Source organism: Tachysurus fulvidraco, chromosome 15 (genome assembly GCF_022655615.1).
Source record: "Tachysurus fulvidraco isolate hzauxx_2018 chromosome 15, HZAU_PFXX_2.0, whole genome shotgun sequence".
Lineage (NCBI taxonomy): Eukaryota > Metazoa > Chordata > Actinopteri > Siluriformes > Bagridae > Tachysurus > Tachysurus fulvidraco.
The window spans coordinates 7,979,900-7,996,649 of record NC_062532.1 but is presented as its reverse complement, the minus strand read 5'-3'; the positions used below and the strand labels follow the sequence as shown (position 1 = coordinate 7,996,649).

General features: G+C 37.9%; 1 protein-coding gene across 6 annotated transcripts in view; it reads left to right on the top strand.

Moving 5' to 3' along the window:
- Positions 1-14,495, top strand: part of septin9a (septin 9a) — a 70,585-nt gene extending 56,090 nt beyond the window's left edge. For all 6 annotated transcript variants that reach the window (XM_027171773.2, XM_027171772.2, XM_027171774.2 and 3 more), the window contains 9 exons: positions 4,543-4,740; positions 5,284-5,412; positions 5,682-5,763; positions 5,862-5,999; positions 8,485-8,602; positions 9,547-9,642; positions 9,795-9,891; positions 12,387-12,438; positions 12,768-14,495. In XM_027171773.2, coding sequence (XP_027027574.2) covers positions 4,543-4,740; positions 5,284-5,412; positions 5,682-5,763; positions 5,862-5,999; positions 8,485-8,602; positions 9,547-9,642; positions 9,795-9,891; positions 12,387-12,438; positions 12,768-12,900 — 1,043 coding nt within the window. In that variant the 3' untranslated portion in view covers positions 12,901-14,495. The remainder of the gene's footprint in view (positions 1-4,542; positions 4,741-5,283; positions 5,413-5,681; positions 5,764-5,861; positions 6,000-8,484; positions 8,603-9,546; positions 9,643-9,794; positions 9,892-12,386; positions 12,439-12,767) is intronic.
- Positions 14,496-16,750: the final 2,255 nt, after the last annotated feature.

The window sequence follows — 16,750 nt, the reverse complement described above, 5'->3', positions numbered from 1 at the left end:
CTTTACATTTCCATATTTCCATGCTTTACATGCCCGTAAACATGACCGTGAGCAAAACACACTGTGATCGGGTTGCTTTACATGACTGTCAGACGTCCTCATTGCCGGTTCTTGTCCAATAAAAGCTGCTATGGAGTCCAGACATTCTGCTCCCAGTCTGTATCCCAGACATAGGAAGAATAAGAGAGATTGTTGTTACATGCTGAGAGTAATCGGAACCTCTCCTGCAGCTCCTATAATGTTGCTATTAGTCTCCAGACAAGTTTTTGTTTGGGTCTTTTAAATTTTGGAGGAATGTCCTTGTCCTTGGCGACATTGTTGTACTTCATTTTCTTTATGTGCTGATGATGGCATTTACAGTGTTCCTTGGAACATCTACTGTTTTAAAAATTCTTTTATATCGTTCTCTGTGAGCTTCTTGCAGTGCATGGCTTTAGCAGTTGGATGAAACCAAGCTGCTGTGAAGTAAATTGATGATGGACTGAATGATAATTAACTTTGAACATGAGATTGAATGTGATCCATTCTGAATAAAGAACCAAAATTAGAAAAGGGTGTGCACATTTAAACAGCCATTATATCCATAGTATATATACTGTGTTTATGGAAAATAACTAATGCGATTATTTGCATACTGTTGTATATTCAAAGTAAAACAGACTCTAATAATGCAAAGTAAGTGTAGTGTGACACATCGTGACATAGGTCTAGATAATAGATTATATTTATACACTCAATCTTTTAGACATCCTGTCATTTTCCCTTTATTTTCACTCTATGTATGCTTGTCCTCTTGTCTTCTGCTGCTGTTCTGTCAACTCTGTTTATACATTTTATAGATGATTGACATTCTGGCTTGGTTCACCTGTTCTGTCATGTAGTGTGGATAAGACTGCTGAGGCTGTAAAATAGAGAGGCTATTTTTCTACCCATGTAGAGGAATCTCACTGCTATAGTTTTCTTGGCTGCTGTATCTAACTATTCGGTGTGGAGCTGAAAGAGATTCTGAGTTGCTAGTGCCAAGTGTGGAGGGCTGCCAGGGGCTCAGGTTACAGGACTGGGGATTTTTTTTTTCTGCTATTCCTGTCTTCAGAGGGTCTCTGTCAAGCTTGAAAGTTGCTTCTTAGACTTATCCTCAGAATTGAATAATCACCATTGCTTAGAAGTGATATTTTATGTTAATAATGGGGTTTTCCTGGGTCACAACTGTGGTACTACCTACCTGCAGAATATGTGTAGGCTTGCAACATTAATATTTATTAACAGAAACATTATACTGAAGCCAGAGATGAAAAGATGCGTATTCACCCACATTACACAAAAGCCATTATAACGAGGCTTGCTGTCAGTAAAGCAAAAAAAACAAACATGTAAATAACGGCTGGAAGCTAGATTATACTTCCCTGACAACTTTTTCCCCTCTGGTGTCACGTCACACTTATTCCACACTTTGGTTAACTATACGTTGATATGGTACATTCAATGGCGTCATTCTCCTCATTTTTTTTTTATTACTGGACCAAATGAATACTGAGCGTGCTCATAGTCTGACAGATGAATAATGCAGTTGGGTTTTTCAAAACATTTCATTTTCTCTTACATTTGTTTTGAGTTCTGTGTTGAAATAAGTGAAAGTGAAAAGGTTTTTATTATTCTTAGTTTCAGGAAATTGAGATTGTGCATGTATGTAGAAAGGCAAAAGATTGTGGATACCTGACCATCACACCAGTAGGATGTTTGGGAGCACATTTGTATAGGATGTTTTTGTATGATGCAGCATTACTTTAGTGACATTATCTGTCTGACCTAACTAATGCTCTCGTATTTGAATGGGTAAACAAAAGAGATTTCCACAAAATCTAGTTAGTAAAGATTCCCAGAAGAGGGGAGGTTATTATAATGGGCCATAAATCTAGAAAAGCACATAAAAGTTGTGAGCATCACATATTCATTTTATATCAACATAAATTGTTTTCTAGCTGCAGCAGCTGTGCCGCTTACATTTACATTTACAGCATTTGCCAGACGCCCTTATCCATCGTGACATACAAAAGTGCTTTTAAGTTTCTATCAATGAATACATTAACACTGGTTCACTAGGTTATAGACTTATAGTTTGTTAGTTTTTGTTTAAACATACATATAAACAGGGGAAAAAGAGCTAGTTCAAGTGTTTCAGGAAGCATTAGGTCTTCACCCGTCGTTTAAAAATAGCCAGTGACTCCGCTGTTCGGACTTCAATGGAAAGTTCTTAACGCAGTTCAGTTTTGCTGGGATTGAGTTTCAGCTGATGAGCTGTCATCCATAATGATATGTGCCTCAGACATGCTAAGATCCGAGCAGAAGCCGTGTTATCTGAGAGCAAGAAGGAGAATAAGAGTTGAGTGTCATCAGCATAGCAATGGTAAGAGAACCCATGTGAGGAAATAATTTCACCAATAGGGTGAATATACAGAGAGAAAAGGAGGAGGACCAAGTACTCAGCAATGTGGGACACCAGTGGAGAGTCTGCATGGAGCAGATGTCACTCCCCTCAATGTTACCTGATATGAGTGACCTTTCAAGTAGGAAGCAGCCATTCCAATGCTGATAAGCCAATTCCAATACTCCTGAGGGTGGACAAGGGAGTCTTGCGGTTGACCGTATGAAACGCCGCTTGTGATCTTGGAGGTTGTTCTATGAGAGAGCGAGACGGACTGTGCATAGAAGAATTTTTCTGATGTCCGATGCATCCAGAACAGGTTTCTCCAGGATGGGAATAACCCTTGCTCTCTTAAAGTAGTTGGTACAAGACCAGATGTTAGGGATCCATTGATGATTGTGGTGATGTAGGGCAGAAGGTCTTGTGACCTTGGTCTGAAGCATAGTGGAAAAGAGTGGATACAGTGGGCAGGTGGCAAGATTGGAAAACTGGATGAGTTGCAAGATCACTTCTGCTGCTACGGTTGAGAAATGTGACAATGAAGGATGAGGGAAATTGTGTAAAATGTAGGTGCAGTCAGGGCAGAAGTGAAGGTCTGTCAGATTTTCTCAATCTTCTTGGTGTAAAAAAAAATCAGAGTCTTCACCAGTCAGGGAGGATGAAGCAAGTGGATCCAGGGGGTTGAGCAGTTAGTTAAGAGAAGAGCTTACGAGGGTCTTATGCAGAAGCTTCAAGCTTTTCCTTGTAGAAGAAAGTCTTGGTAGAAGTCGGATCTGAAGAGAACTTGGCCAGGAGTGTATGGTAAGATTTGCATGGAATTGTGATTTCTTCCACTTTCTCTTTGCTGATCTTAGTTCCCTTCGAATTGCTGCACAACACAGTGCTAAGGAGCAGAACAAGAAGTCTTCTTAGAGAACAGAGGACAGAGATTGTCCATGGTTTAGGAAAGAGAGGAGAGGGATGTGTCTGTGGCTGAGTCCAAGGGTATTGAGGAGAAGGAGTGTGGATCAGGAAGAGATGAGAGTGCCAGAAGCTACAAAAGAAGGGGCGATAGAGTGGAGGTTATGACGGGTAATAGTAGGGTAAGGAGAGTAATATTGAAGGATACCAGGTGATGATCAGATATGTTATGTGTGGTGACAGTCATGTCTGTAGCTGGGGGTGGACGGGTGAATACCGGGACCAGGACATTTCCTCCCTTGTGTGTGGACACAGCTGTTGAACAATAGGGAGAAGGAGTCCCGAGGTGTCAGGAGGGAAGAAGATTGAAGCTTATCAGAGGGGAAGTTGCCAAGCACTGTCAGAGGGGTGCTGTCAAAAGGGAAAGCACTGAGAAAATCATGACCTTCTGATCAGTAGCCCAACACTTTAACCACTGAGCTACCACTTCTTATCGCCTGTAAGCTGTAAAGTTATCGTGCTTGACTTTCTGTTGACTTTCGACACAGCAGAAACACACAGTCAGGTTTGTTTTATGTATTCAGTAATAGTTTCTGAGTATCTGAGCTTTCCCTTAAAGGTCAACTCACTGTGAAATATGTTCTCCAGAGTAAAGTGCTATTAAACTGTGTCTCACAGAAAAGCAGAAATATTTCATGGTTGCTGGCATGTTGTCCTGTTTTCTGTGTCCATTTTTTTAAATACCACACAAACGATGCAATAGGAATAGTCATATGAATCACAGGTCTTGTATAATGTTCTGTTAAACAGGGATTACTTATTATCAGAACTGTGATTGATTATTATCAGTGTACTACATCAGGTAGAGAATGAGAGCATTTTTGGACTGAGAACTGGAACCAAATGTGTGTAGTTTTAAATAAGTCAGTGAGTGCAAGAGAGTGGTGAGATCAAGACCTAGTCAAAAAGTCCATGTTTAATCATTTCCTGTGTGGAGAAACCCTGTTCTCAAATTAAAGTCTTAGTATACTACTGTAAATACCTTCTTAGTACTGTCTTGTATTGTCAGGAGTGATGTTTTCTTGTCTCTTTGACATTGTTGTTACAGGTTATTTGGTTTTCTTTAAGTATGTAACACATTATAAAGGTAGCAGCACCTCTTATTCAAAAGTACTGTACAATTTTTCATTGACTACATAATTTCCTGTTTATGTCTTCAGGGCAGGAGGTCATTTCCAGCCATAGTTATAATAGCAGCAATAGCAGTATGGCAGAGCCTGTAATTCCTGAAATGCCCCCGGCCGTGTGCCCAGAGAAGCCAAGTGTGGACTTCAGCTATGTGGGTATTGATGCCATCTTGGAACAGATGAGGAGGAAGGCCATGAAACAGGGCTTCGAACTTAACATCATGGTAGTAGGTAAGTTCTTGTACCTACTACTTCTAAACACAAAAAAGATTCTGTTGCCTTTTTATCGTCATTGACAACAAAATTATTTTTTTTTAATATGCCTTCTTATAGAGTGTGAACGCTTACTGCCATTGTGTATGCAGTGTAAGAATAGTCAGACTATTCGCAGGAGGAGAGGTTGGGTTGAAAAAACAACAACAACAAAAACACAGCTCTGCTTTACAGATTCTTCATTACTGGTCCAGTCCAGTGTGTTGATTGTGGGCTGTGATTGCTAATAGAGGTCATATCACACCATAATTAATTTTAGCTTGACCCCCAGCCATAAGAAAAGAAAACCCTTAAATGGGCCTGAATAAAGATTTATTTCTGTTCTATGATAGATCATTTTGGTTTGTGGATGCTTTCCTATAATGTGTTTTGGCTTGAGTTCTTTGACTTATATTAGCATGTGACTACTTGTGTGTATTTGGATTTTGTCCAGACTTGTTATCTCTTACTGTTATTTGATAATAACTTTCATTTGAATTGTGTTTCTGTGTGTCTATGCAGGTCAAAGTGGTCTGGGCAAGTCCACACTCATGAACACCCTATTCAAGTCCAAAGTTAGCCGAAAGTCAGTCATGGGAACAGCTGAGGAGCGCATACCTAAAACTATTGAGATCAAGTCCATCAGCCATGGTAAACAACATCATTCTTTTGCTTAGAACAGCCATAACGCATACATTAATTACACGTTAATGCCACAGTATTCTAATAGTTCTACATTCAGAGAAAGTAGATAGAAATCTAGCAAAGGAACACATTGCATTTAATCTAGTATTTTACTAAATCTATAAGATAATTAATGTATTTTGCTTTACAGTACATTTCCACAATACTGGAGTGAATGAACTCTCTTTCAGTAGTGTTATAGTGACTGTGTTGTGTTTGGCCATGTTTTTCCCCAGACATTGAAGAGAAAGGTGTAAGGATGAAGCTGACCGTCATAGACACTCCAGGTTTTGGTGATCAGATCAACAATGAGAACTGGTGAAGAAGCGCACCTTTAAATGACCCACATGATCTGTTGCTTTTTCAGGATTTTTCTTTAGTGACTTATCATTCCTACTTTCTCTACTCTTCCACAGTTGGCAGCCCATAATGAAGTTCATTAACGAGCAGTATGAGCAGTACCTACAGGAGGAGATCAACATTAACCGTAAGAAGAGGATTCCTGACTCACGAGTTCATTGTTGCATATACTTTATCCCACCCACAGGACATTGGTTAGTACAAATTCCTTTTTTATATTTACACTACTTTCACCTTTCCTGTTTCAGATCTCTGACATACGCCTCCACACTAGCACTCGTATATTTGTGGCAGCCTGGGAAAACCCTTCACATGGTCAATTTTTTATTTATTTATTTATTTTTGGATTACTGTATAGTTCTGAAAACTGATGTTTAAATAGCCAAAAATAAAGCAACCAGAAATATTCCAGCATCGTTCTAGCATTTTAAATTCTATGTACCATGAAAGCAAAAAGAAAGAAAACAACATTTAAAGATTTTAAAGATTTAATGAATTCATTTCAGTTCCTCTGTAAGATACCACCAGCATCTAAATGCGTGTTTGTCAAGAAGGTTGCCAGATTTAAGCAGAAACCCCACCAACACCTTAACATTAGCAGTACCTGCAACGTGTGTGTGTGTGTGTGTGTGTGTGTGTGTGTGTGTGTGTGTGTGTGTGTGTGTGTGTGTGTGTGTGTGTGTGTGTGTGTGTGTGTGTGTGTGTGTGTGTGACATTATATGAACCAGAGATGTTTGTGTTTTTGTCAGTGGTTTGCTCCAGTAGACAGACTTAAAAATTGCCTTAATGAGCTACACAAATCAACATATCTCTGCTGGCTCTCCAAAAATAATTACTTTTAATTCATTTTAAAAATGTTAACTTGTATGTGTGCTGTGCATATTTTTCTTGTTCTTAAATGATTCTTACCCAAAATTATTTAAAAGGAAATCTTTCAGGAAATCTTATTCTAATAAAATGCTGTTTAAAAGAACCCAGAAGCACTCAGAATACATCCAGTGTTTTAGAAGATTGTGACAGTATGTCCAGTATAGTGAGCTTGTTTACAATGATTGCCATGAATTTCCACAGGTAATCCGTTTTAGGAATTGAATAATGTTATAATAATAATTTAAAGCCGTTATATTTCCACTGTTTAAAAAAAATGGTTATAGGAAACGCCCACTTCCATTTAAAAACCAGAAATAAACATTTAAACATGGATAATGTCCACTCCTAATGTCTATATTTATAATCGAATCCACATGGAAAAACAACAGTTGTGTTAGGAATAATGCGTAAATTAATGCGTTAGTGACACGTAAGCTGTCACTTTGATTACTCACAAAGTTATTTAAATATTGAATCTAAACACAATCCTAATCATCAGCTATTTAAGTAGGTGTACCTTATGTATATAATCTTATACCATTGGCTGTTTTCTTCCAAACAGTTCTGTAGATCAACCAACAAATGCTTGATCTTTTACTTAGCATAGATGCATTCCAGTAACTGTATTTGGTGGGGTGCACGGACAGTGTTATATTAACAGTAATGACTAGAGGGCTAATGTTGTGGTCCAGACTACTTCTTTAATGACGTGCAGGGATTTTGTGTGTCTTTGTATATTGGGTTGTTAGGATATAGTTGCTCAAGTATTTGTGTGCGTGCTTAAAAGGACATTTAGTTTGAAACAGACACTCACCTTTCGTCAAGAAGCTCTGAGTGGAAATGGCTTCTGATAGTCTTCCAGCGGTGACAGTGATGTCCAAACCAGAGGCTTTTTTGTATCTCAGCAGACTTTCTGTCACGTTTCTCATCTAAATATTTTTCAGCATGAAAATATTCTTTGATGCTGTTTCTATGGCAATATACTAATATACTTTGTTTGCACATGTTTAAGTTTTTTTCTTCAAGCACATCCAAGCTTTTCTATGTATATTTGTATTCACACAAATCCATCCAGACACGTGTCATGGTTTTTGTCAGATGCAGATTTTTTTAAGCCGCAAGCCTTGATGTGTGTCGGTTGCAGGCTTTTGAGTGTTTATATGATGTGATGAAAGGCTGATTGTTGTTTATGCAATGCTGCAGATGTGTGTGCAGCTGCAGTTTGGCTTTTGAACACCTCAAATAGGTAGGGAGAGTCACAGCACAGCTTTTAACACATAGAGAGTAGAAAGTACATACATCCTACTAGGTGTGGCCCAGGCAAAAGATCTGTTGATCAGTTTAGACTTTATTACAAAGGGTGTTTCGCTGCATTTTCTGCTACACAGGTCTCACAGGTCATGGGTCCCATTTTACTCTATTTGGTCCAAAACAACACAGCAGATTCTGCTGAGATTCCAGGACTTTAACTTGGGTTAAGTTTTTAATCCACGGTCATAAATATGTCTCATCATTAACAGGGTGGTGCTTCTTGTGTTGTAAGACCACCAGAAATTTCCATGATCATTTTAATTCTATGACCCTCTGTAGACCTGAATACTCAATTTGCATAAGAGCTCAACATGTTAACACTGGAGTATGCTGGTGTGGTTTTCACTCAGAAATCCACTAAATATAGCCCTGATGGCTGTATAGTTGGCTTTTTTTAGAAAGGTTTCCTAAAAATGTTCAAAAAAGAAAATAAAGCTGCTTTTTTGTAGTTTCCAGTGCCATATACACGAAACTGAACTGAATTTTTTGTTTTATCAGTCTAAGGCCTTTGGATGTGGAGTTTATGAGACGACTGAGTAAAGTTGTAAACATTGTCCCAGTTATCGCCAAGGCTGACACCTTAACCCTAGAGGAGAGGGACTTCTTCAAGAAGAAGGTGAGCAGATTCAGTTTTTCTGATGTTACTGCATTACTTGGTTCATGTTCCTTAGTAGAGCTATGTTAATATAAGCCAATAGTGACTTCCTGTTTGCTAAGGATTCAAAGCTCTTCTGAAGGCGCTTTGTGGATGTCGTACAGATGTGTTATGATGACGTGGCATACTAGAAGAAAAGTGGTTCATTGTTTCTGTTTTCTCTATCACTGTTGTACTGTTTAGTGTTAATCATTGGCTATGTTTGTTCTGGCCTGCTTCACTCAGAGAGGGGAGGACCTTAGCTTTGACAGCAGACATTTCTCTCTATTTTTTGGAATCCCTCTGAGCTTTCTTCCACAGCAACAGGAAATACAGTACAGCTTTTCTGGCTCAAGCTCAACTCAATGCTTTTGCTTTATAGGCCAACTGGGATCTCTATGTTTCATGGGCAGAATCTATTTTTTCTCATTTCAAGTCAATAGGCAGTTAAAATCTGTGAGATAAATTTGTTTTATGCAATGAGGATATATTTGAGAATTAAGAAGAAAATACAAGGTCCATACATTTGGGAAACAAAAACAAACACAAATGAAAGACAAATAATTTTTTTGCCATCAGGAAGTCTTTCACAAGTGCAATTCATGTTGCTTACACGTAGCTGCTGGTTAATTGATTAGCTCAAGCTTTCACTGGGAGGAAGATCAGAGCACGAACTGAGAGAAAACATGCTGCATAAAATGCTGTGTGGTGGCTTTAACCAGCTGAAAGTTTTCTTTTCAGACATCAAGAAGACTTTTTTACATTTTGGTATTGTAAAGAGTATGTGTGTGTGTGTGTGTGTGTGTGTGTGAGACAGAGAGAGACTTGTCTAAAAGGAACTCATGATTTACTTTTTTGTGTCCACAGGGATACAGAAATACATATGTGTCTGCTGTGATGTTTCTGATATGACTTGTGTTTTGTAGATCAGGGAAGAACTGAGGGCCAACAACATTGACGTCTATCCTCAGAAGGAGTTTGACGAGGATACAGAGGACAGACTGATCAATGAGAAAATAAGAGTAAGTGCAGATGATAGTTAATTTTAACCTTTCTGCTACACTTGAATAGGATAGCTTTTTATTGTACTACACAAGCACAGAATATACTGTTTCATGTAGTGGACAGTTAATACGGATTATCTGATACTGATTAATTCCCTGTGATGCTCCAGGAGATGATTCCTTTTGCAGTGGTGGGGAGTGACCAAGAGTACCAGGTGAATGGGAGGAGGCTCTTAGGAAGGAAAACCAAATGGGGAACCATAGAAGGTACTGAATCACTTCTATATGTATCAAAAAAGTAAAGGAACACTTAATCATCACAGTATAACACCAAGTCATTTAAAATCACTCTGTCTGGTTAGGAACCATGCTTTGGTGCAAATAAAAGGGACATCTGGTGCACTGGAGATGTGAATGCAAGACAACCACCAAAACAGGAATGGTTTTGCGGGTGGTGGCCACAGAAAATTGCTCTCGCTTCCTCTTTATTGCTGACTGATTCGTGTCTAGTTTTGTTATGGTCCTTGTCACTACGTGTAGCATGAGCCAGTAACTGTAAAAAATCAGCTTGCACAGGTAGTCTAGCACCTTCAAAATAGTGTAATCATATGTGCTGTCACAAGCAGTTTCAATAGCATAGAGGAGATACCAAGAGACTAGCTAGTATACAAGGAGAGCTGAACAGGGCTGTAAAATGGCAAACAACTCAGCAGCAGGATCAATATCTGCTCCTCTGTGTGAGGATGAACAGCAGAAGCACTGCCAAAGCCCTACAGAATGATCTCAAGCAGGCTACTGGTATGCATGTTTGTGACCAACCTGTCAGACTCCATGAGGGTGGCATGAGGGCTGACATCCTCTAGTGAGACCTTTGCTCACAGCTCAACACCATGCAGCTAGATTGGCAGAGGACGCCAGAATTGGCAGGACCAGTGGCACCTTATTTGCTTCACGGATGAGAGCAGGTTCACACTGAGCACATGTGACAAATGTGAAAGCGTCTGGAGATGTCATGAGGAATGTTATGCTTCCTGCTACATTATCCAGCATGGTCTGTTTTAGCAGTGGATCCATTTTGCACAGACCTCCACATGCTGGCCAATGTTACCGTTACTACTATTAGGTATCAGGATAAAATCCTTAGAGGTATTGTCAGAACTTATGCTGGTGCAGTGGTTTCCATTGACATTGTCAAATCATTTTGTTCTCAACAAATTACACATTGTAAATAAGTAAAGATTATCAAATTGAATATTTTGTTCCACAAGATCGAGATGAATTATTATTTAAAACGACAAAATAGCAGGAAGTTGAGCTGAGAGCTGTCTGTGAAAGAAGAGCCATTGCACAAGCATTGGTATAGCCAATACAATAATTTGGAATATCTTAAAAAAAGAAAGAAACCATTGGTGTACTAGCAACCAGACATTAAACAGTTCAGCCAAGAAAACTGATAGCAGTTAATGACAAAACAATTGCGAGAACTTTGAAGAAAAACCTAATCCACTGTTCAAAAAGGCTTTGAGAGCAGAATTAAAATCCCATACATCAAGATGATCACTCATCAGCAATAATAATCAGTAGCCAAGAGTAGAACTGGCAAAACTAATACAGATAAGTCATAAAAGATTTTGGAACGAAGATGAACATCTACCAAAGTGACTGAAAGGCCAAAGTATGGAGAAAGAAAACATGTGCTCATGATGCAGAACCCTACAAGCTCATTAATGAAGCATGGAGGTAGAATGAATTCAAAACACATTCTGTCTGTAATTTATAGAGAAATTCATCCAGTCAAATTGGGAGGAATGTCATCATCAAGATAATGTCCCAAATAAAGAGAATTAATGTAAAAAAAAAAAAAAGAGCAGCTAAACAGACACCATTAATATCAAAACCGGGAACATGGATATATATCAAATTAGTATTGCTTCCCAATACTGACCTAAAATAATTTCACAACCAGCAGCCAGTTGCACCATTTGAACATAAATTCATCTGTACAGTATGTGTTGTAGCCAGATATCTGTCTTTTTCAGTGTAGCATTTGCTAAAAGCTCATCTCTTGAATTAAACATGATAGGTTATTCTTTACAACAAAGTTGTGGCTCAGTTTGTCTCACTTTTATTTGCTTTTTCTGCTTGGGTTCTAATACAACAGCAACATTAGAGATACCTTAGTAATGACATATAACAAAGCAGCTGCAAGCTTTATTTACATTTAAATGTGGGTGATGGCAGAACGAAGCACATTACATTAGCAGTAAAGGTTTTAAATATTGTGTGTACCTTGCTAGTATGGTAGTTTATCGTATGATCGTTTTTACAAACACTGTGGCCATGCTTGCTGATAACAGACCACAAAATACTTCCAGCAAAAGGAGTTTTCCACTACGCTGTAATGGAGCTTATGTTCTACTGGTGTAACTGGCTGCATGGCTGTAACAAGCAGAAACACAGCCTATTAAAGAGATTTAGAATTTATGCTATGAAATTGCTCTGCTATTGCTTTCTAAGTCCTCTTATTAAAGCCTTCATTTGAAATTTCTCTTTTCTTGTCTTTAGAATTTTTGAAGCTGCTGCTTTATGGAATTTTTTTTTTTTTTTTTTTTTTTTTTTTTGGAATGCTCGCAGAGAAATACAATTATGGAAGTTCCGAGTGTTCTCTGCCCCCTAGTGGTTAATGATGAAGCTTTCAGAAAAGAAATCTATTACAGCTTTTATGGTGTGTAAAATGTTGCTCTCTTTCTCTGTCTCTGCAGTTGAGAATATTGCTCATTGTGAGTTTGCCTACCTGCGGGACCTCCTTATCAGGTGAGTGATGCCTGAGAAGAAAGATGATTGTTGATAAGGGGATGTGATTAAGCCTAGTGGTTAAGGTGTTGGGCTACCAATCGGAAGGTTGTGAGTTTGATTCCTACTTCCACCAAGCTGCCACTGCTGGGCCCCTGAGCAAGACCCTTAACCTTCAATTGCTTAGTTGTATAAAAATGAGATAAAATGTAAGTTGCTCTGGATAAGGGCGTCTGCTAAATGCTGTAAATGTAATGTAAAATGATAGTGTCTGATAATGGCTTCCCTAAATTATGTCTGTTGTTTCTCTGTGTGTTTGTGTGTGTTTGTTCACCTCATATTTTCTACAGAACCCATATGCAGAACATTAAGGATATCACCAGCAGCATCCACTACGAAATGTACCGTGTGCGTCGCCTTAATGAGAACAACATGCAGGCCAATGGGCTCTCTGAGCATCACCCAGCCTCACATGAGATCTAGTGCCTTCATCCACTCCCTTCTCTTATATCCCTCTTTCCTGTTCTCTGCACTCCACCTGCCACCCCACTCCACTCTCGCTTTTTCGGCCAGAGACAGAATCAGCATGAAATGGAGTCAACTAATTCTCCTGAGACGGGCATGTTATAAATTTATTCCCCATGCAATCCAGCACACTACCGTCCCATGCCTCCTGCCTGCCTTCTCTAACCTACAGACTGAGGAATGAAGAGGTCTTGCACACCCTCACACACACACACACCCATACACACACGTACAGCTCAATGCTCCCTCACCCACCTCATCCACATGTCCACTCATGTTGTGTGTGTCCACTCAACTCACCCAGCTTCATGTTTCAGGTCTCTGACTAACCTGCAGATAAAGAGACCAAAATGTGGTGCTTGTAAAATGTATACACCTTTTGCTTTGATATTACAATCAGCACCTCATATAAACATTTTTGATTGTCATATTGATTTTTTATTTTATTTTTTTTTTTTTTGCTGTGCTTCTTCATCAATAATTTGAAAGTCCAGGCTCTGTGGCTTTCTAAAGCCAACGCTGAAAGCAACAGACCTGAACCTTCAGTCATTCAGGAGCCCAACTACTAATTTGCACCTGCTTAGTGGTTAAGTGCTTAAGTAAAAAAAAATCTTGTCCATATGCAGATAGATCTGGACACATGTTCATTTGCATGAGTGAGTGGATTTTTGAGTGCCTATGTCTGAATCCTTTATTAAACGGTAATGTTTAATATTAGAATATACTGAATAAAACCATGTCTTTAACAGGGAGATACAGATTAAAAATAAAATGTAGTTTGTGCATTGTGTTCAAACTGCTGAGGTAATGTTTTTCTGGAAATGTTGTCGCTCTGGAAACTACTATTTCTAATTTTATTCTACATCCAATCCAAACTAAACAATGAAGGGATTAACCGTCTTCATGATAAGCTGGTCATGATACATTCCTTTTGAACTCTGTGAACGCTGTTTTCATTACTGTGAGGAAACATTGGCTTTTATTCATTATCACATTATTGTTTAATAGAGTGGTCATAAAACCCAATTGAAAAATCCACTGAACATCTTCAGGCCCTGTTGTTTGGACTGGATGTATGTTGCATGGTGGTTTATAGCTGATGACGTGAACGTGTGTTACAATCTGGGAGTCCATTTATTCATTTTACCAGGATGATGTATGTCAGTGTTGCAGTTAATATTACAGATCTTCCTATTGTGTTGTATAATTATACAGATTTTTTTTTTTAAATTTCCATATAAAATCACTGTATTGTCAGTGACTTTATGTTCCGGTGTGCCTTATTATATCTCTTATTCCTATTTACCATTTAAAGAAGAAATGACTGAAGCATCGTTACGAACCAAATAAAAGATATTTCCCACATTGTATGGCCTTACAAACATCTCCAAACCTTTTAACTGCATTTAATTGGAGAAATGTCATTGTATTTTGTCCTGTGCTGTATATTCACAATTCATTTGTTTTTACTGGTATTAAGAGTAACCCAAATATCTTTGATATCTGCTATTTTAATGAAATAAAGATGGAAAATGAGAAAAAATTTTGTTCAATGCTGATTTGAGAGTTTTCCTTAAGTAAAAAATATTTTTCCGAAAGCAGTTTACATTGAGAGAATTTTCTATTTTGCGCTTGGAAATGAAATATTCAGAAGAGCTTGTTACATACTTACATTAGAGAGCGCTCCTGCATTTAGAACTAAGCACTTTCACTGAGATTTGTGGAGGTTGGTATATCTGTACCTGTTTAGTTTTCTAAATATCCGTGTCTGCATTCAGATCTCTGGGAATTCTGGCTCTGACAGTTACGCAACCACAAGTAAAGATGTACATACATAGGACTACTTTTTTTTTTTTTTTTTTCCCTGCCCACAATTTTTTTTTACCTGGTTTGGTTTGCTCTTTTTACAAAACAAAAATTAATAGTATACCTCATATTTTGTTGAGAACTCGTTTTATTTACTTGGTTAAAAAAAGGATGTTCCAGACTTATCAGGTTTGTATAAATACATTGTTCAGTTACTGTTGTTCATCTTTCAGATCAAACGAGTATTTTGTATGAAAGTTATTATTTTTACAAATACTTTATGTATGTGAAGATTAAAGATATTTTAAAGATGGGTAAAGTGTCATTTACAGCAACCCTTTATACGTTGTCTAGCAGGGCTGCAAGATTTTTAAGTTGATAATTTTACTTAAAAATATAGTCATTAAAATACCTCAAATAAATGATTGATTCTGAAAAATCTACATCACTCATTGCCCTGTGTGTAATATTTTCTGTATTATATATCTTTTCACTTTCAAGTACTTTGAATGTATAGTATATAGAAAATAGTGTTTTTTATGAAAAAGGATTGAAAAATATTTAAGAATACAAGTGTACAAAAATAAAGCATTAAAATAAAGCATATGTATCTAATATACAGTACTGTACAGTTAAAATAATCACCTGAACAGTGATAATACAAATAAATCTAATATACAGTACTGCACACTGGAGTTAATTGCACTTAATACAATAAAGTGAACACCTAAATGTAAAATTCAATATCGTCTTGTAATAATTTCTCGTGGATTTAATTGATTTGTAAATTGTACAGAAGATCTCAGCAAACATCCCCTTGTTTTTTTACAGGGAAGTATAATGCTTAGTTGACTTTTTGAGTTAGTACATAGGCACTTTATTTGAGTTAGGACATATCTTTCAATTATTAATAATAATGCCACTGTATTATAATCATCTAGACCTGTAGCTGTTAGGTTTGGCTCTGGAATTATGGCTTCTGTCTTGAGGCAGGTGAGGACAGTGATCTGTGCCAGTGACATGATATGTTGGTGACGAATGCTGTCAGCTGTTCTGGACGTTCAGAAACCCTGTCTGAACTGACAGTTTTGTTTGGATTAATGTACTTTAGTTTACCATTTAGTGTATTATGCTAGATAGTGTAAAATTGTTTATGTGATATTAGTATACTTTTACTTTACACGGGTTAGATAATGTACCACAGTAGCTTGGTGACTAACATGTGTGCCACACACTTCCAGGGTTGGGGGTTCAATTCCTGCCTCCACGGTGTATGTGGAGTTTGCATGTTCTCCCCATGCCTTGCAGATTTCCTCTGGATAATCTGGTTTCTTTCCCCAGTCCAAAAACATGAGTTGTAGTCTGACTGGAATCTCTAAATTGTCTGATGTGTGTGTGAATGTGCCCTGCAATAGACTGGCTGCCTGTCCAGGGTGTACCCTGCCTTGTACCCAGAGTCTGAGAGATTGGAGATTGGAGTCTAGAGATTGGCTGGATGCACTGTAGTAATAAACTAGAGATTGGCTGGATGAACTGTACTAATAAACATTTATGGTATTGTATTTGTTTTCCTGATGTACACACGTGGACAAAATTGTTGGTACCCTTCGGTCAATGAAAGAAAAATGAGTTTTTCTTTTTTGTCCACTTGTGTATATTCTAAATATTTATGTGACAAAAAAACACGGGGGTTGTGCAGTATCATTATCTTGAATGCAGCATGGGACCTGAAGCAAATGGGACACCTTACACAGATTAAACTACTGAAAGGTATTTTGCAAATCTGCCCACTTTAACATTAATCTTACTAATATAGGTACAATCATAAAACTGCTTTGGAGAAGTTATTTTCTGTAATTATCTATCTATCTATCTATCTATCTATCTATCTATCTATCTATCTATCTATCTATCTATCTATCTATCTATCGATCTATCTATATATCTATGGTTCATCTCATAGTTCTTGGTCTCCTCTTTCTACTGCCACCATACTGCCCTT